General features: G+C 38.2%; 1 protein-coding gene across 1 annotated transcript in view; it reads right to left on the bottom strand.

Annotated features, from left to right (window-relative positions):
* The window catches only part of PXDNL (peroxidasin like), a 428,332-nt gene that overhangs the window by 67,097 nt on the left and 340,674 nt on the right, over nt 1-20,561 (bottom strand). The window contains 5 exon segments of the mRNA XM_055318359.1: nt 5,788-5,896; nt 5,899-7,290; nt 9,243-9,400; nt 11,108-11,216; nt 20,049-20,205. Of these exon segments, the coding sequence (XP_055174334.1) occupies nt 5,788-5,896; nt 5,899-7,290; nt 9,243-9,400; nt 11,108-11,216; nt 20,049-20,205 (1,925 nt within the window).

Genomic DNA, 20,561 nt, shown 5'->3' with positions numbered 1-20,561 from the left:
AAATAATTCATTTTCTTATGGTCTTTAACTAAACAACTCCTTGAAAACTAAAAAATATTTTGACAAGAGAGAGAGAGAAAGGTAAGGAAGAGGAAGGAAGGAAGGAAGGAAGGAAGGAAGGAAGGAAGGAAGGAAGGAAGGAATTCCTACAGCTCTTGGTACTGAAGGAAGAGCCTGTGCATTTCACAGTCCTAGCAAGGGCTGTGGGTCTTTGGGCCCAAGAGAAGTGAAGTGAGCACAATAGGAACCAACGGGTTGGACACTGCTCATGTCTGCTTCTTCCAAACTCCTTGATTTCCTTCCTACCTATGAGGGCTCCATCTACAATTTCACTTAGAAAAAAGTGCCCATTTCACCCATAAATCTTAATACCTTTGGATTGGGATGAATCAGATGCTAATTCTAGGATTAGATGCTTCCAAGTGGGGTACTCTACAAGCCAGCAAGGCTTCTAGTTCCTCATACACTTATCACCCTAGCTCTGGTGCCTGCCAGATCTTTCCTCCATATTTCTTATATCTTGAATGACCTCTGTCTGCCTTCTCAGACAAGAGTTTCTGGCAGATAACTGCCACTCCTCTGTTAAAGCTGAGTTGTTTTTGTCCTTCTGGTTTTTTTTTTTTTTAAGATTTTATTTATTTATTTATTTATTTATTTATTTATTTGAGAGACAGAGTGAGCAAGAGAGAGAGAGAGAGCACAAGCAGAGTCAGAGAGAGAAGCAGACACTTTGCTGAGCAGGGAGCCCAATGCAGGGCTCAAACCTGGGACTCCAGGTTCATGACCTAAGCCAAAGGCAGATGCTTAACTGACTGAGCCACGCAGGTGCCCTGTTCTGTTTTGTTCTGAAGTATAGTTAACATGCAATGTTATATTCATTTCAGGTGTACACCATAGTGATTTAACAATTCTGCACATTCCTCAGTGCTCACCCTAAGGGTAGTCACCAAACAACGTTATTACAGTATTATTGACTCTATTCCCCATGCTGTACTTTTCATTCTCCATGACTTATTTATTTTATGCCTGGCAGTTTGTACTTCTTAGTCCCCTTTATTTATTTCACCCATTTTGCCAGCCCCCTCCTCTTGGCTTCCCTTTTTTCTCTGTTTAAGAGTGGTTTGTTTGTATGCTGAACATTGCTGTTCAGTAGTGAAATGCAAATCAAAACCACAATGAGAGGGGTGCCTGGCTGGTTCAATCACTTAAGTGCTACTTTCAGCTCAGGTCATGATCTCAGTGGCCTGGGATTGAGCCCCATGAGTCAGGCTCTCACATCACCTCACACCTGTCAGAATGGGTAGCATCAAAAAGACAAGAAATAGGAAGTGTTGGTGAGGATGTGGAGAAAAAGGAACCCTGGTGCACTGTTGAGGGGAATGAAAACTGATGCAGCCACTGTGGAAACAATATGGAGGACTCAGTTTTGATACCACCTTCTTGAAGAAATCCTTTCTGATTTCCTGGTTCCCACTGCTCCACAGGTCACATGACAGGGTTATGTGGCTTATGAATCCCCCACCCCTCCAGGCCCTGAGTTCCTTAAGGAGAATCCAAAGTATCTCACGCATCTTACTGAACTGAAGAGAAGCTGACTAAAACAATGTCCTAGTGTGGCTTTCCTGTAACAGACCAAGTAGGGCTCAGGGCACAATTGTCATTCGAGAGGAAAGTTGTAGCATGCTTTCCATGTGTCGTTCTGCCTTTTTAAAAGCTACCTAAAAGATCCAGTGTGAAAGTACTAATAGAAGCAACCAGGAAAATCAGATTTTACTTCTGGGTGCTAAACTGATACAAGCCTTCAAAATTAAATGAAGTGAAAAAAGATCATTAGCTTTGTAGACCTGATGACATATAAAGGTGAGGAGATATATTCTGAAATATGAAGATATTATATGTGGATTAAGACTATTAATTAGGGGATCCCTGGGCGGCTCAGCGGTTTAGCACCTGCCTTTGGCCCAGGGCATGATCCTGGGTTCCCGGGATCGAACCCACATCAGGCTCCCTGCATGGAGCCTGTTTGTCCCTCTGCCTGTGTCTCTGCCTTTCTCTCTCTCTGTGTCTCTCGTGAATAAATAAATAAAATATTAAAAAAAGACAAAGAACACCTTCTGAATTACCATATTATATCACATAGTTGTTAACTGAAAAAAAAAAAAGATATGATCTTACATCTAGAAGGACTTCAAGGACTTTTAGTGAAACATCTTCACTTTATAGTTGAGAAAACAAAACTAAAGTCAACCAAGATAGCACAACTCAATTTGTCCAAACAGAGAAAAAGAACCTGGGCCACCTGACACCACCTCTCTATCCCCCTATTACCCTCTGGGTTTTCTCTTCGTTTTACACTATCATATGTAGCCCTTCTCTACATCCCAAATATTTTTAACTATCACAAAATGTCTACAGTGTACAGCATGTATCACCTATTTTAAACAACCTCTTCTTGCCTCAGAGTCCTCACTTTGTAGTGCTCCCCACTCCTGCCCACATAGGTGGGCTAATGGCCCTGGGGCTGGGGGTTCCTGCTGCAGTTGCAGCCCATCAGCTGGGCATCACTGGAGTTCACAAGCAGTCAGATTTGTGGTTCAGGTTACATAATTTAATTAAATGTTTACATAAAATAATGAAGTCTTTGTGTGAAAGAGGAGAATATGTATTCCTGTGAAAAACAAACTTGGTTTTTGGGGAAGGATTTGTCAAAAGGAGAGTCAAACATTTATACCAATTAGTGTTACACGACAATAAGCTATGGGGGGATGATGGAAACCCGTGGGAGTCTGTATTCATACCATCACTTCCCTGGAAAATTCCCATCCCCTGTTCAGAACAAACTGATACACACACAAAAGATTCAGCCTGGGCATAAGCTTATGCCCAAACCAGGCGACTGAGAATTCTAATTAGCAGATCTGTAACAAAGCAGAAATGACAAAACCAGAACACAGACTTTGCACCCTCGCTTGCTGCCCAAAGTGCAAGTTACAGGACTTAATGTGGCCTCAAATGTGTGAAGTTAAAATACCTAAGACATGCGAATGCATTATTTTATTGATTCTCTGCTTTAGCCAGTTCTGAAGCTGTCCTATCATCTAAAGAATGGACTTTTTAATATTGTGGGGCAGCATTTATTTTGTTGAAGTAATGGTACGCTCTACCTCTTTCCAGATTTGACTGGAGTGGTTTAGAAACAAACCTAAAACCAGCTGCAAATTAAAACAAAGAGGAAAAGAAGTAACAAATAATGGGTGAAGACGGAGACTGTAAACACAACCCAACTTACCGTTTTGTTTTGTGCTCACCGTTGGGTGAGTCTGTGCTTGCTATTTTAAGAGTCACTACAAATGCTAGGGCAGAGTCAGAGGAAAGTAGCCGAGCTCAGCTTCCTGGCCTCCGGCACCTACTGGTGCTGGGCAGTCCTGGTCTCCTCTGGCTGAGGCCATGTACCAGGCTGCACAGTTCCCACAGTTCAAACTCCCCTAGAGCCAGGATAGAGACGCCTCATTTAGATTTCAGAAGACTCAGTGTTAATATCCCCAAGTGCACACAGAAAGCCAGGCATAGGAAGACGCAGTGTGCAGTGCACGGGCCACTGTCCGTCTTGGAGGCCAGTCACTGGAGGATGTGGCCTGCAGTAGAGGGCCGGAACACTTTAAAAGGACACATTTCTGCTACTCTATAAATGGTGGTGAATGTACAAGTTAGCTGCAAATTGAGAAGTGGGACCCCCAATGAACTGTAAAGCAAGACTTGCTCCCAGGTTTGTTCAATGTAGACAATGTGTTACGGGAAACATTTAAAATGCTGAAAATAGTGTTGCACATACTGCCAAGAGCCCATCTACCCTGTCTTCTTGCTTCACCTGAATTACTCCAGAAACTATGAAATTCCTTGCTTCCAGCCTCTCCTCCTTCCAGGACATCTTGTGCAGGTTAGCATTTCACAGAAAAGTCCTCGAGTCACTCTCCTGCTTTATTTTTTTTTTTATTTTTTTTTTATTTATTTATGATAGTCACAGAGAGAGAGAGAGAGAGAGAGGCAGAGACACAGGCAGAGGGAGAAGCAGGCTCCATCCACCGGGAGCCCGACGTGGGATTCGATCCCGGGTCTCCAGGATCGCGCCCTGGGCCAAAGGCAGGCGCCAAACCGCTGCGCCACCCAGGGATCTCCACTCTCCTGCTTTAAATGCAGAATGAAGATCAAACTCCCTTGCGTGGCACGCAGGGCCCTTTAACAGCTCCCCCCCATCACCTTTCTACTCCCTCCTCCACGCAGCAGCCCCACACCTTCCTGCCTCCTTCCCTCACCCTGGGATAGTGCCCACTGGTCCCATTTCATTCAACTGATCACACTCAGAAAATTCCAAGAACAGATCAAATGACATCTTTTATCAGTAGCTTGCTGTGAATCTTGCACATACCTTCCATTTCTCAGCTCTGCGCTCCTGTAACATTCAATTTCCATCTCTATAACAGCCCTTTCCACGTGGATTACAGCCAGCTCCCTGCCTTCCCTGCATTCTGTCAGGCTTTTCAGAGCACGCTATTTCCTTCATCTTGGGTCTCAGTGCCTAGCACAGGGCTGGATCAGAGCAGACGTGCAATCTAATAATGACACTAACAATAGACATGATAATGCTATATATAATAAATCTATCCACAGGTAACACATATGGATTACCTGTTACGTACCAGAACTGACCTAGTATCTGTATATTTTCATCTTTGAACAACTCTGAGAAGGAAGCAGCACCTTCTCATTTTATATGTATTCTGAGATTTAACACTATTTAAATACTGTTTACACGCTCTCAGCTCTAATAGGTGTTGGAGTAGAGATTTAAACCAGGTCTCTATGAATCCAAAGTCAGTGTTCTTGCAAATTCAACCTGCATGATACTCTGATTTGTTCTACATGTATTATACATTTTCTTTGTTTAACTTTCTACGTAAGCATGAGCCAATTTCTAGTGGCATAAAACCACTCACATCTTTAGAAGTACAAAAAAGGGCCTATTGTTGGCAATTAGCTCCATAATTTGCAATTCTAAGCTCCTTTGAAAGATTTCACATTAATACCATAAGCTATCAATAAGCATGTCAAGTCTTCTATATTTAGCCAACTACAAACAAAACTCAATAAAGTGTTTCTTTAGTTTTTCAAAAATATTTTGGGGGAATGAAGGGCGATGAGCATGAGGAGCAGTTAGGGTTGTTTCCTGGAAATGTCTCATACTTATAAGTTAAAAGGAAATTTGAATCTCACATATAGAGAATATAACATTAATACTTTACTGAAAGGCATTACTGATGTAGTGAATAAGCCTCGACTTATGTTCTGATGATAAATTCAGAATTATTTATTCTCTTGACAAAAACTAATTTCTGTTTTCATTCCACTACTTTGCTCTACCTAAGAACCAATGTGATGGACCATTTTATTTCAAGGCTTTATATTAGAACTTGTGACCTCATGTCAATAAAAAGCCTTGATTGGATTATGACAGAACAGGAATGCAGGAGACACCTCTCCTCATTGAGATGTAGGAGCAACTACTAGTAAGGAGGCATTAATATTTACATTTGCAAAGGAGGTGGCTAGACAAAGGGGTTTATACTTGGTCTCTGGAAATCCTTCCTTTAATATTTGACTTCTGCAATAACAACTACTAAAGGCTCTGCAGTGACATCACCAGGCAACCAAATCCAACCACACAAGATGTCCTTTAACACTGCTCCCTCTCAGAAACACAAAAAACCCAAGCAGCATTTGCACACTTACTTTTTCAGTTTGCGTCGAATCTCTGGATCTTTAATCTCATTTCGAAGATCCTCAAAGTTTTCAACGGAAGTCAAATTGCAGAAAACTCTGAAGTCAGCATAGGGGGGAGCCCGTGGTCTCGCCCCCTTTGAATGTTGGTGGCAGCCAAGTCCAGGGCCACAGAATGGGCGGTGGAGAGAAGCTTCTCGGTCAGCTCTAGACTGAGCAGTTGGGAGGGTACCCGCAATTTAGCGGCCACGCCAAACAGCCCCCGAAGGAGGGGATCTATGCCACCTTCCTCGATTATTCTGGACGGTGAGAAGAAAGCTTTATGGAGGGGAAGATGGCCTTCAGGGATTTCCCCGAAAGTGTCGTTCAGCCGGTAAAGAATAGGATTGATCAAGGTGTGACCAAATCTGAAGGCTGCAGTAGCAAAAGAGTTGATGATGCCCGCGTTCACACTGGGGTCGTAGCCCTGGTAGCCCCGCAGCATCCTCATGCCCGGCTCCCCCAGGATCTTGGGCAGCCAGTGGCTGTAGGTGATGTGCTGCAGCTGAGCCCCCACGATCTTCCTGGCTTCATGGTAAAGGGTGTCTCCGTCCCAGTGGGGGTTCAGGGCAGACCGCGCCGCGGCCACCCTGTTGTGCTCCCGTAACCACAGCGTGTGCATGGCCGTGAGGACCAGCTGCTCGTTGGCCCTGCGGTCCCCGGCTAGGAAGCGCGCGCGGCGGCCGCCCTGCCCCGGCCCGGTGCGCTCGGTGGGGGGGCCCGCGCAGGAGGGCAGCAGGGGCTTCCCGGAAGGGGCCCAGGGCAAGCCGGTTCTCAGGAGTCCGCGGGGCTCTGAGAAGTCCCGCAGGGCGAGGGATTCCCTCTCCGAGCTCCCGTAGACATTAGAGGCATCGATGTAGGCCGTGAGCTGGTTGATCTGCTCCCTGGCGTACACGGAATTCATCACCAAGGAGGCCACGCCGCTGCCGCAAACGGGGCTGGAGCGCGCAAAGAACATGCAGGGCGCCCGGGCGCCCCGGGGGTCAGCGTCCGGGAGGAGGATGGGGAAGCAGGGAGGGTCATCGGTGCACGGGGCGCTGCACGACCGCCCGTCGGAGAAGCGAGATGTGCTCAGCGCAGGCGCCGTGGGGTCCAGGTCGTGGTCGAGAAACTGGCCCCACTGCAGGAGCATGTGCGTGTACCGGTCGTCGGGGGTGGCCGTGGCCGTGGCCGCCAGCTCCGTGGAGACCAGCCTGGGCGGCGGCAGGGGGTGCGGACCCGACGGGCTGTGACGGCCGACCCCACGCGGCAGGTTGAAGCCGTCCCCGTAGGCAGGCTGCAGGATGCGCTGGAAGGCGGTCGGGGACGCACCCCACGTGGGGTGCTGCAGGTTGTTGCACGTCCCGTCCTGGGCTCGGTACTTCTGATGGAAACACGCGTCGGAGCAGTTGGGCCCTGGCCTGTGGGCTGTACATCCAGACAAGTTGGCGATGAGGCTGAGGGAGCGTGGGGACACCAGGTCATTGTACCGGAATTCTGCAACGCAGAGCAACAGCAGCAGTGAGGAGAGCTGTCCTTGAGGTGGAGTGACGGAGGGACCTCGAGCCCAGGTGCCATGGGGACGGGCCACTCCAAGTGGGCAGAAATCTCTCCCAGATCCTTCAACATTTCATTAGGATAAAACAGAAAGTTCCAATAAAAAGGGGGGCGGGGGATGCCTAGGGGCGTCTCGCTCATGAGCAATGATCAACTGCTAGAACAAACAGAAATGGAGAGACATGTCCCAGTTCCCATCAAACTCTTAAGTTCTGTGCCTTTACCAATATAATTTCGTAAGGATCTGTTACGGCCTCATCACAAGGTTGTAATATGCATATTTCCCGTTTCAGAATTCTTTCTTGCAGGCGTTATGCTCCTAGAAGACAGGGTCTATAATGTGCTAGTGTGGACGGTGTGATATTAACCTGTGTGATAGTTGATATGAAGGGATTAAGCAGTAGCTTTTAAACTACCATAGGCTGTCATTCTCCAGGGAAACTGCAATACAACCTGGAGGTATTTGGGAGCCACTCTTTTGACAGAGCTTAAAATTGCAGCATAATCCTAAATCTGCAAAGACTATTCACTAAGTCCCGCTTGCTATGAGTTATTATCTCTACTTAATCATCAGAAACTGGCTAATGATACCAGGACCGTTTGTCCTGTAAGTCCTGTAAGCTGGTCTCTGGCTGGACCCTGAGATAGCTTAGTCTTGGATAGATACAATAATCTTCCTATATATAAAAAGACATGGGTCCGGGGTTCACTTTTAGGGCAAAATTATCCTGGAGGGAAAAAAAAGGCCTTTAACTTTACAAATAATAAGAGAGAGGTAGAACAACATAGTGTTTTTTCCTTGAGAAAATTTTGTTAAAGTCCTCGAATGTTTTAGATTAGAATATAAACAGTTTGGTAATGAACATCATGAACAATGGATGCACATTTTAACAAAGCTAAATCTCTTTATATTGATTGTTTATTTTCTAGTTTGAATTTAAACTAAGTTATTCTTGAAAGTTATTTCTTCTAATAGATATGTATGAGAAGAGAACTCAAAGGCCCATTATCCTGACCTGGAGCTGAGGAATACTGTAGAACTGAGCTTTTTGCAGAGCTGACCATGGCTAACTCATCCTTAGTGAGACTCAGAATTAGATAGAAATTGGATTCAAGTGCTAATATGGACTATATGGAAATTTCACTTGGATATTCTAGTTTAGGAAACTCTGAAACCCAAGACATAGTATAATGGAGCAGTAATAATAAATAGAGCTTTGTAGTAATTGCATAGGGCACCTAAGGGGTGAGCCAAGCACAGAAGGTGCCTTGTGCACTGTATCTTGGTTTATTTTCTGATGGAGAATAAAGAAAGGGTAAACCTCTAGAAGATGCTGTTGTGCTCACAGAACAAATAATGTATAGCAAAGGATCACATTTTTACTTTAAAGAGAAAGATTAGAAAATCAGAAAGATTTCTGTATCATTCTCATTTGGCATTTAGTAAGTAAAGTCTGGTTTTGGGGAAAAAAATACATGAGAATGTCAGTATAGCAACAACAACAACAAAGACTGGCAAGGATACATATAAGTAGAGGAAGGTACTCAAATAAGTTCACTGAATGATTTAGATGATTCCAATAATAAGCAGAGGAACATTACCCTGGGAATAAAGTCTTTTTCATGGAAGTGGGAACATCTTCTGGATTAAAAAAGTAAAGTGGGCCCCCTAGATTTGCTAGACATAGGTAGCTGATAGAAGCTGACAGGTTTGAATATATATTTATCATCCTTTCTTTTGAATTACAGTTCTTACGAGAAACATCTGCATTCATTTGGTAAAGTGGTAAATTCATTTCTAAATTACATGGTGTTTTGGAGATCAAAAACTGGAGTGATCAGTTTTGCTAATGACAGTAGGCTGAGAACAGAATGCCCCCTCAGAAGCTGACCTCTACCCTCCAAATCAACAGTAAGCCCCTGCTTCACGTGTTCCTGGATCAGCAGAAGTGTGTGCTCAAAAATCTCCCCAGCTCTTGCCGTCTCCACAGTAAATGGGTCATGCGGATAACGAAACTGAGCCAGCAGTTCACTAGGGGTGCGAGGTTTTCTGCAAACGACAAAAGACATTATTGTTCACAAGGCAAAACTGCAGAATCCATGAATCTCAGTGTGCATTTAAGAATATTTCCCAAACAATCAAGAAAAAGAAAAGCTTCACTACCAGAAAATAAGCTTCAAAGAGGGAGCTGAGAGCTCTTCTCCTATTTTGTTACTGAGGGATTCCTAAAATGCCAGTGACAGTGCTAAACTCAAAAGATATATTTTTAATGAATCGGTGAATTAAAGAATAGTTTTCTATAAAAGGTATAATCTATGGTGAAAGTTATAAACTTGTGGAGTCCACACATAGTTCTTAGGGGGCTCAGTAAACCCTCTGAAACAGTGTGCTATACACTCAGTTTCTGGTTGTTGGCCTTGTCTGTCTTCTCTTTGCTCAAATGTAACTGCCTGGAAATTCCTGCTCACCTTAACATGCTACTCATGTATTGCTCTCCCTATAAAATCTCCCTGGTAACTCTTGACAATGACTTCTGTATGCTCACAAACATCTATTACATACCCAACAGGATGTATTTAAATTGTTGACATATTGTGTGTCAGGGGCAAGATGGTGCCTTATTCATCTTTATATTCCACATACCAAGCCTACCGACTAGCACACAGTAGTGGTTTATACACATTGAAGAATTGAACTAAATAAGTTAAAAGACTATTAGTCATCCAGAATATGAAACTGTTTTACAGATTTTGGTCAGCTAAGGCAAGTCTGGTCCTCGATGTCTGGAATCATAATAACTTTAGATCATAGAATAATAGTAATGATATTAACAGTTCACTTTAATTAAGCCCCTTCTATGTGACAGACACTACTGAAGCACTTTATCTGTACTAACTTATTCAATCTTCTAGCAAGTATGTCCGTGAAAGAGATCTTATTGTTATCCCCGTTTCACAGTCGAGAAGTATGAAGTACTAAGATGTTTAGTCACTTGCCCAAGGTCACTCAGATAGAAAGTGATGAAGTGAGGAATCACAGTAAGAATATAAATAAGCTGCATGGCTCCAGAACACGAGTCCATGATCGGAAAGCCATGCTGTTTGTGAGTATGCAGGGAAGTGTTATACTAGACTGTGGCATTATAAGGTATTCCTTTTAGACCAACAGCTGCAAAGACTGTATGTATATTTTATTTGACTTCAAAGAAAACAGTCATGTTTTCTCTGATAGGTTCAGGTGATGCAAAGCATCCCATATACCTCCATCACGACTGATGGGGACTTCATAGAACCAGAACACTTCACTACTCTAAAGATGTTCTGATTCAAATTAAAATATATCAAAATATTACATGTCCTAAACAAAGCTTTCACCTGTGAGCTATCAGCTTATGACCAGATGTGTTCAACTTGACAATTACTTTCAATTCCTGGGTTGGCAGAAGCACTGAGTCTGACACTGGTGGATGATGACCTAGCAGAACCCATTACCTAGTACCTATTGTGGGACCATAGATAGTGGGTCTGTAATGTAAATTTATGCCATTTAGATGCTATGGGAAACAAGTTGCATTCTCTTTGAGACTGAGCTGGCAATGGTGGCTAGCCCAGAGGGTGATAACAGGCACACAGACTAAAGAAAATACCCGCTTTGGCAATCTTATGCACTATGCCTACTGTGATTTATGGAGATTATAAAAACCAAGTAGGACTGAAGTGAAAACAATTTTGTAATCAAAATAAAATAAATTCTTACTGTGAAAACAAATGTCTTCGTGTGGAGTTAACTGCACTGTCAACCCTCTGTACAGCATCAAGAATGGATGATTCAACAAAGTCATAGCCAGCGTGTCTACCCTGTATTGCTTTGAAAATCAATTCCATGATTAAAAGTATCAAACAAACCTTGAAGTTAGGAATGATCTCATATAAATGGCATTACAGAAACTTGCAAGACAATAAAAATGTAATACAGTGTCCACATGATACTGTCCATTGCAGAAGAGTAGATAATTATCCTGAAGCAAAGCTTCCAGCAACAATAACAGCATTATTTAGGGAACTAAAGCATTCCAAAATCTAGTATAACTATGTGAAATATTTCTTTTTTTTACAACACTGATTCAAATGGGATTTAACTGTGTTAGTAATTTGTCATCTTCAGAAAGGTATGAAATGCCTATCTTTCCAGCTACCTTGCTTTAATGTTAAACATTAAGCATTAAAACTAATAAATATTACCACATCCCTATGGAGATTTCTTAAAGCAAGAATTGAACTCTCAGTAAGATTTCTGTGAAAATTAGTTCATGTTGTTTCTATAGCTCTTCAGTGTGTGAGAATTCTATCAAGTTGAATATTATAGATGAAAGAAGCTTTTAAGTTCAACATATTAAATCATCTCCAGGTGATGGTTTAGGAAATTTATGGTAGAGGGGAAAAATGCTAATAAAAATGATTATGGATATTAAAAACTCATATTAGAAAAATAATCATATCCATATTATTTAGTTCATTTTTGAGAATATTAAAAGTATAATAAGAATTTATATGACATAATTAAAGTAATAACTTCTTAGCACTGTTGAATTTTGAATGCAAGAGTAAGTATAGCCCCAAAAATTGAATTTTAAAATAATGTCATTAAGGAGATATAATGAAAAGTTTAAATAAAAATAGGAAATTGTATGGATTACATAGTACCATATAGAATATATATCATATATTATATAATACAGTGTAATATTAAAAGATTATATATGTATATTTATATGTCTATAAGTATATATGTATGTTTACATATTTTGCAATAGAGGAACACAAATAGTATTCCACGTTTGGTTTTTATTTAAAAATTCCTTTATTTTAAAACAATGTATATATACTAGATTGGTTCATTGTCCTAAAAAGATCACTAACATAAAAAATTTCAAGAAAAAAATACCAGTGATTTACATATTATTAGAAAGCCAGTAAAATCAAGGTTTCTGTGAAAGACATTCTTGATAAACTAGATTATAGGCAGTAGTTATGAGTTGGAGTAGTTATGAGTTGGAGTAGTTATGAATTGTCAATTCAATTCAGTCTTTATCATGACCACAATATTAAAGCTCCAGAAGGTCAGTTTTACCTGTCACAGTTCAAAAATCACACTGGATTAACTATACCTTAGTGAAAGATAATTGAGAGAAAACAAAGACAAAGTGATTAATTTGATTATATGAAAATTAACAATTTCCATTCAAGGAAAGACATAAATAAAAAAGTAAAAAAGTCATAGACAAATAACATAATAGGTAAAATATCTATAATTTCTAAACTGATACAAAGTTAATATTCTATTTTATTCAAGAGATTCTTGAATGCATTAAGAAAAAATGCATATAGGCAAGTTATAAAAGAGGAAAGTTATTAAGTTAGTAAGTATATGACAGATGTTGAAAACCACTTAAAACCTAGAAATAAAATTTAAGATATCAATGAAGTACCATTTTGTGCTTATTCTGGCAAAAATAAAAAGGCTGATTACTGCCAAATTTTGGCAGGAGTGAGTGGACACCAGTAGGCTGGTGAGAACGTAGAATTGATGCTCCTATTTCCAAGATTTTGTTTAGGGATTATATATATATATATATATATATATATATATATATATATATAAAGATTTTTATTTATTTATTCATGAGAGACACAGAGAGAGAGAGGCAGAGACACAGGCAGAGGGAGAAGCAGGCTTCACGCAGGGAGCCCGATGTGGGACTCTATCCCGGGTCTCCAAGATCAGGTCCTGGGCCGAAGGCAGCACCAAACCGCTGAGTCACCCGGGCTGCCCAGGATTAAATATTTTTGATTTTGTTTTTACTTAGTAAAATGACATATGTGCACCCACCACCACCACTTAGCAATCTCATTCCCCGTATATATATATATATAGAGAGAGAGAGAGAGAAATTCTTATGCAAATCCATAAGGAGTATAAACGAGAATGTTCAATGCAACTTAGGAAGGAATTAGGGAAAACTGTCAGCAATGGAAGTGTGGGTAAGAAAAATGTGGTGGATGTATGGTATGAAATAAAATGCAACGTTAGAATCAGCCGGATGGACACATGCATGGATGCTAAAAAAGAGTGCCTAATGAATGTAAAAATCAGAAAGTTGAAAGAAATTACCATAGAATGATTTAATTAAATACATAATAAATGCATTATAGTTGTTACATAACAGCATGATGGGAGTGGGGTATTGGCTTATAAGGAGATGGATTAATTAATCGATCAGTTAAGCAATCAATCAGTATAATTGCCATGATTTTGAGAAATCCTAATATTCTCAGTACACCGGACATGATATACTTTGCAATAATTCAAAGGTAAGTCAGTAAGAAAGAGCCTACTGAATTCGTTACTTTTACTTGGAAATAAAGAAACCAAGATCAATCAAATCAATCTGTTAGCCTTTTCTCTATTGTTCTCCTTTCAGTCCTTCACTTGTGAACTTCAAGTGTAGAGAGTGGCATCAATGATGTGTTCTTATTCATGACAATTACTGCCATTGGATCCTTGTACCTGTGTGCATAATATGCAATCAAAGGTCTGTCAAAGGTTGTGTGTAGGACTGAGTTATCACACAGCAGACAATGCTAGCCAAAACTCAAAAGGCTATTCACTGTGGCAGACAGAACTTGGAAGGAATATTTAAATTTTGGAAAAGTATCAATTAACATGTTAATCTGATTTTATATGTTTGATGATTTTGCTTTTATTCTGTTTATAAAATAGTTTTAGCTATTATGGTTGTATAGAATTTACAAGCATAAGGAGTTTTAAATTTTAAACACCTATTCTTCATCTTTTGACTCATTCATAAAATGGAAATAGTAAGACTTGTTCAACTTATGGTTTAACAAAACATATAGTTGGGCCAAATATGATTATTAAATAAAACAGGCATGCAAAGTTCTTTGAAAATGACATGTCACAATGCAAATATAAGATGCCTTTCAGTGACTATCATGTTCTAAACCCCTAAGTAATCCATATCCTCACTAATCATCCATTGCAACTGTGTTGTCCTGTCATTTCTTCAACTCGACCTCCTTTTACTTTATTAATAAGAGACCAACAAGTGTGGAGATGTGAGATGGAGAGGAAAATAAGAAGAAAAGTAACACAGTATGTAAACATTGTCTAAAATAATTAAATTCTGATGTGCACAAATAGAAAACATATAAAAGCTGTTTGTTCACAGATTATTAAAAGTACATTAAATATGTAGCATGTTCACACAGAAAATATTTGTGGTAACAATAACTCTTTCTCACTTATGTCATTTAAATTATGAATTTTTTAAGGTCTCATGGTTTTATGATAAAATAAAACTAACCTTTTTATTATTCATTTAGTCTCAGTACTGTTTTCTTTGGTGTGGTACAAATTGCAAAAAAGATTTCCATAAATGTTTCCAGAAGAGCACTGTGTTATGCAAAATGAATTCAGTTTATTGGGACACATTAGAATCAAACAACACTGTTAATATTTTATTTGTCTTAAAAACTACCTCATGAAATGTTGTAGGGATAGAATGATTGGAACATTGAGTATATATTCCATCTTTTATTGCAAAATTTTGCAGAGGGGAAGGAAGAACTAGATCATCTTCTTTTGTTAAGTCTTGGGGTTAAAAAAGGAGAAAAATCCTCAGTAGGGTTACAAAATTAAGCATTTTTAGAGTTGTATGATGAGCATCTCCTTTCAGTTCTGTCCATGTATCTCTGAGACTCTACACCTCCAAGGAACATAAAGTCGAAAGATAAATTTGAGTCCTTTCAGGAAGGGGGAGCTTAGGTATAATGGTCCACCAGCTGCTGTGTGCTCACCCTGTCATCGCATGGCTGACATGGGGAGGATGGGGTGCGAGAAGCAAGGCCTTGAGGAGGGACATTGAGGCAGGACACCTGAACCCCTACCATCAATCTCACCACAAAATATCTAGACCTCAATAAAAACCAAGTCTCTTGGAACACCTGGGTGGCTCAGTAGTTGAACATTTGCCTTTGGCTCAGGACGTGATCCCAGGATCCTGGATCTATTCCGCTGAGGGCTCCCTATGGGGAGCCTGCTTCTCCCTCTGCCTGTGTCTCTCTTGTCTCTCTCTCTCTCTGTCTCTGTGTTTGTGTCTCACATGAATAAATAAATAAATCTTTAAAAAAAAACAAGTTTCTTTCACAACTCAATATTCTTAATCTCACCCTCCCTCCTGTAGAAAAGAACCAGATAATGTAAACATCATAACTAAACAGGAATAACCACATAAAATCTTCCCTTAACGAGAACAAGCAACCACTGACACTGGAAAAGGCTGTCCTAGGAAACGGTACACTCCCACAACATACAAATGGGTATTAACGACTGCCTTTGTGAGATAATTTTCTTTGAATGGCATCAACTCTGCCTTAGTCATCATTTTGTGTCATTAGGCATATGAATGGGTTCATCATCTTGCGGCTCCTTTTGGTTTTTCCTTTGTTTTTTATACTTGAGATAGGTCTTTTATTTTGATTATTTGCTTTCCTTAAAATTTCTTGACTATCCAAACACTGCTATACTACAAATCTGTTCTTGAAACTTAATGCTAATTTTTTTTGAAACATGTGGCTTATCTCCAGATAGACATATATGTTCAGTATAGATTCTATGTGTAAATGGAGGGGAATGTGTTCAATATGGTTAAAAGTATTATGAATATACGTACACATATGTTAGGTATATGCTGTTGTTTATAGAAATATTTCACCATTTATTATATTATTCAAGATTGTTGAGGTAAACAATTGTGTATCTATTATTATGTAAATTATATCATAATCACAGTACATAAATATACTAAATAGCAATTGAAAATGATTTAATATCAATTTCATTTCATTGATATAGCTGAGTAAATGTAATTAAAATTTTCTGATACTTCATAGTTCACTCATTGTCCAACAACTGAAGTGGTTTTGAAACAGATGTTTTATCTAGACAATGACAAATATCTGGATTAGAATGTCAAAAAATCAGTGAGTTATTCTTTCAGAATTTCCAAAAATAACTAGTTCCCAAAGGAATTAAATAAATTAATTGATAAATAACACTTGGAACACATGGTAAATGGCCTATAAATATTAACTTATTTTACTAGTAGTATTATTATCAGAATAATACAGGTTATTTACCTAACATAATAGGAAAGAAAGGTCTAATTTAAAGTCAACTAATGCGATCTTAATTCTCATTTATAACTTACTGAGTTGTGTACATAGTCAAAGTAGAGAGTATTCTAAGTGGAAATATCATTTAGAAAAGTGATTGCAAAAGTCTAAATGACCAAAGAATGAACTATGAAAAAAGAGGTAATATGGAGAAATGTAAAAGAAGTAATATTTGAAGAAAAAACTGGTGAGACATGCATTTAGAGTAAAGAAGGAGAAGGGAACAGAAAAAAATCAGAAGAAATTCTGGTTTCCTCCTTTTAGAATATGGATCGTATTAAAGGACTGCCAGGAGAGTACAAGGTCTGAGGTGAAAATGAAGAGTTCAATTTAGAATACATTCAAGATCAGTTTTCAACATGTGGAATTGCAAGGCCTGTGGATCATCCAAAATGAAATGTTCCACACACAATACTCAACTCAGAATTTCAGAGAAGAAAATATTGTTTAGATTTATTTATCATTACAAATAGTATATACATGATATTTGTGCTCCAAAATTTTCATTTAATCAATGCTGTGTCACTATTTCACTTTTAGCCTGGTCCACATATTATTTCAATATCTCAGTAGTAGACATGTCAACATGCTCTAAAGTACTTCCTCACTACTGCTGCACATTTGAATTCTATGGTAGAAAAAGAATTTTTATGCCAAAGACTCTTGAGAGTGTCTTCATAGCACTTAAGAGCACATCAATACATATAGGCAGTACTAAAGTAAATTATGTTTTGAACAAGAATTTGAGGTTTTATTTGGTGTAAAGTAATAGGTGTAGCTTTCATATGCAAACTATCACGCAGAGAAAGAAGTATGCAGATATAAGTAATATTTGCCAATACAAAATACTTGGAGGACATCCTAAACCAAAGCATAGGCTCCCAGTAAATACTATTATCATCCTTACAAGTTTTTAAAAATGTATTAAAACTATTAAAAATTTATTACATCTATGAAAAAAGCTCCTTAAAAAATCATGACTTTAGGGACTCCTTTTTTTCTTTTGCTATTATAAATGCCTTACTTTCAACAACACTCATTCAAATGCATGGTTTATATATATAAAATGCCCAGATTTTGCTTAAATTGTTATTGTGTATTTTTATTATTTTAGATTACTTTCTATGGTTGTATTCCCAATACAGAATAGAAACTCAAAAGGCATGATCCTCTTTTCATCACTTCTTACACAATGTGTGGAGTTACAACATTCCATAACTGCTTAATTGGGGCATTAAGTTTGGAAAGTCCTCCTATAATGCATGGTCTTTTCCTTTTAATTAGGGATAACTGGTGAATGAAAGGGTCAAAGTCATAAAATGTCCCATAAGTGATATTTTATATTGACACATTTCCTCCTATTCAGCTAATTTGTAGAACACACACACACACTTAAATCTTAAATTTATTCAAAACTTTAAAATTTATATCTTCATGCTTTCTTCTCTCTATAAAAATATTTCTAACATCATAGAATTTACTTGGTATGAGATACAAATATAAATTAACTTCCCCTTATATTGATATAAAAAAAGGTGTCAAGAGCAAAAAACATATTTGTTTTCTTGACTGAATAACTTATTTTTTGTACTATTTTATCCCTATAGCCTGACTTTCTGCTTTCTATACAATAGAGCAGAATATTGGTAAATGCTACTTATCACTCTTTTAAAATCTAGTAAATAGAGTAACTAATACACTTTGATCTAAATGTTTTACTTTTAATGAGTATATATAAAATGATTAGTTGAATTTCAGTCTACCACAATGAAATTCTTATGCTGGAGGTTCTAAAATGTTGACCACCATGACTAGTGTTTGTGTGCATGTGGCTGAGCAAAACAGAGACAGGGAGAGAATAAGAGGCAGAGAGAGAATTATGTTTTTTTTGTGTGTGTGTGTTTGTTTAGTGCTAAAGATTTCTAGCATCTCTAGTACATAAAAGATAGTAATTTAAATTTTATAATAAGTTTTTTGCAAAATGCTTAAGAATATTTTTTCATAGATCTCATAGCAGAAAAAGAAACACAACTATCATGGATTTTAAATCAAGAAAAACATGAACTCATAGTAAATGGCAAGTAAGGCTAAGACTATGTAACTTTAAGAAATTCTATATGATAATTTTTGACCCTCATGGAATAAATATTCACTGGTTACTAGCTACATTGTTATAATTTTAAGAGCAATATTCTACAGAGAATACTTTTTACCATACAGTATAATAAATATGTAAAGATTGGTGCACCATTAATGAAAATATATACTTTGTATAGAATACCCAAAAGAATGGATAGTTGGAAATTTGATTTCTGGGGAAAATTTGCAAGTGTAAGACTATGAAACCACTGTATTATATGATAGGTGATAGTGACATCTTTAAGGATGATTTAATTAAATAAATCTATTTTTTATCCAGGCCTGTATTTATAATGAGAAGAGTTACCCAATAGTTTTAGAGACCCATAAGAGCTAGAAAAACTAAAAGGGAAAAAAATTAATCTGTAAAACCCTATTTATGAAATCTGCCCATTTCTAAGGAAACCAAAAAGCAGGCAAAGCCCAAAATAGTACTCCATATGCTTGTAGCTGAACTCATTTATTTCAACTGCTGATTGTCAATAAAGGAGAAGCTCCTAAACCCATCCACAAAAAAAGCAATGCTGATGTCAATTCACATGTCCCTGCATGCTGTACTTTTCTTGAATGCTTTCCCCATGTGGAGAACATGCCAGTCCATCATCATGGCCAGTCCCCATTCCCATACCCACAGCTGAGGTTTTCACTCAAGTCTGCCTACAAATAGACTCTCTCGATTCCAATACAAACTGATTGACTGAAGGGAAAAAAAGGGATTTTGTTTTTTGTAAAACTATGACAATTTTTTAAGCAGTCACTATTTATAAACTGGCAGAAGGTTACAGCTAAAGAACCAGACAGATGACAAAACATAAAACAATGGAAAGTATGTTGACCAATTATAAATGCTCCAAATATTGAGGTATTTGCTCTTATAGTGGCAAATTTTACCTAGAAGTTTGACCAATTGATTGATTTTTAATTTTACTGTAGAACTAAATATACCAGGTCAGAGTAACTCCTACATGTTAAATTCCATTTGTCTTTAAATCTCTGACTTCACTTATATTTAGATATGCATGTATCTTACATTCTATAATTTTCAATTCCTAAGAAAATGTGATATATATTTGCAAATCCTTCCTATTTATGTTTGCTTTTGGCATTGTTAGTTTTGGTGTTTGATACCCTGTAACGTAGCTTACACTTAAGAGCTTAGATTTAAACAATTAAAATAACTTTGATTTAGTATCAACATGTTAAAACAGAAAAAACATATAGGGGAACTTGGGTGAGGTGAATCAGGATTGGAAGTAGACGCTGTCAAAGACAATTATTTGAATTGCATGAGGAGCCATACTTACCTACAACTGTGAGAAACATGTTGGCTACAACAAGGCCAAATGAATTCTGAGCCACACATTCATATCTTCCTTGGTCAGCTTGCCCTGCATCATAGATGGTTAGCATGCCTTCCCCACTGACATGGAATTTACCACTTTTGGTAATCTGAACACCTGCCTAGGGAGTGAAAGGATTATTACTGGAAGAAAATGTGATTCCCTAAAAAAAAATGACATCTTACATTTTGTTGGATATAGCTTCATTTGTTCAACAAATATCTACTGAGCATCTACATATTAGATGAGGTATTTTATGAATCTAATGAAGAGAAGAAAAGAGAGTGAGAGAGAAAGTGCTTTCCAGGAAGTATGGTTTATCTTTCTTTGTAATTATAATAAATATGATACTCAAAATTCAATTATGTAATTATTTAATATTATGATCATTTTAAAATCATCTTTCCAATGATTGACTATATAGTTTATTCATATTTTTCTTACTTCCAGAAAAGAATTATGACAACAACAATAAAA

Source organism: Nyctereutes procyonoides, unplaced genomic scaffold (genome assembly GCF_905146905.1).
Source record: "Nyctereutes procyonoides isolate TBG_1078 unplaced genomic scaffold, NYPRO_anot_genome, whole genome shotgun sequence".
In the NCBI taxonomy this organism is placed as follows: Eukaryota; Metazoa; Chordata; class Mammalia; order Carnivora; family Canidae; genus Nyctereutes; species Nyctereutes procyonoides.
The sequence above is the reverse complement of the archived record's forward strand: the minus strand, read 5'-3'. Positions and strand labels throughout refer to the sequence as shown.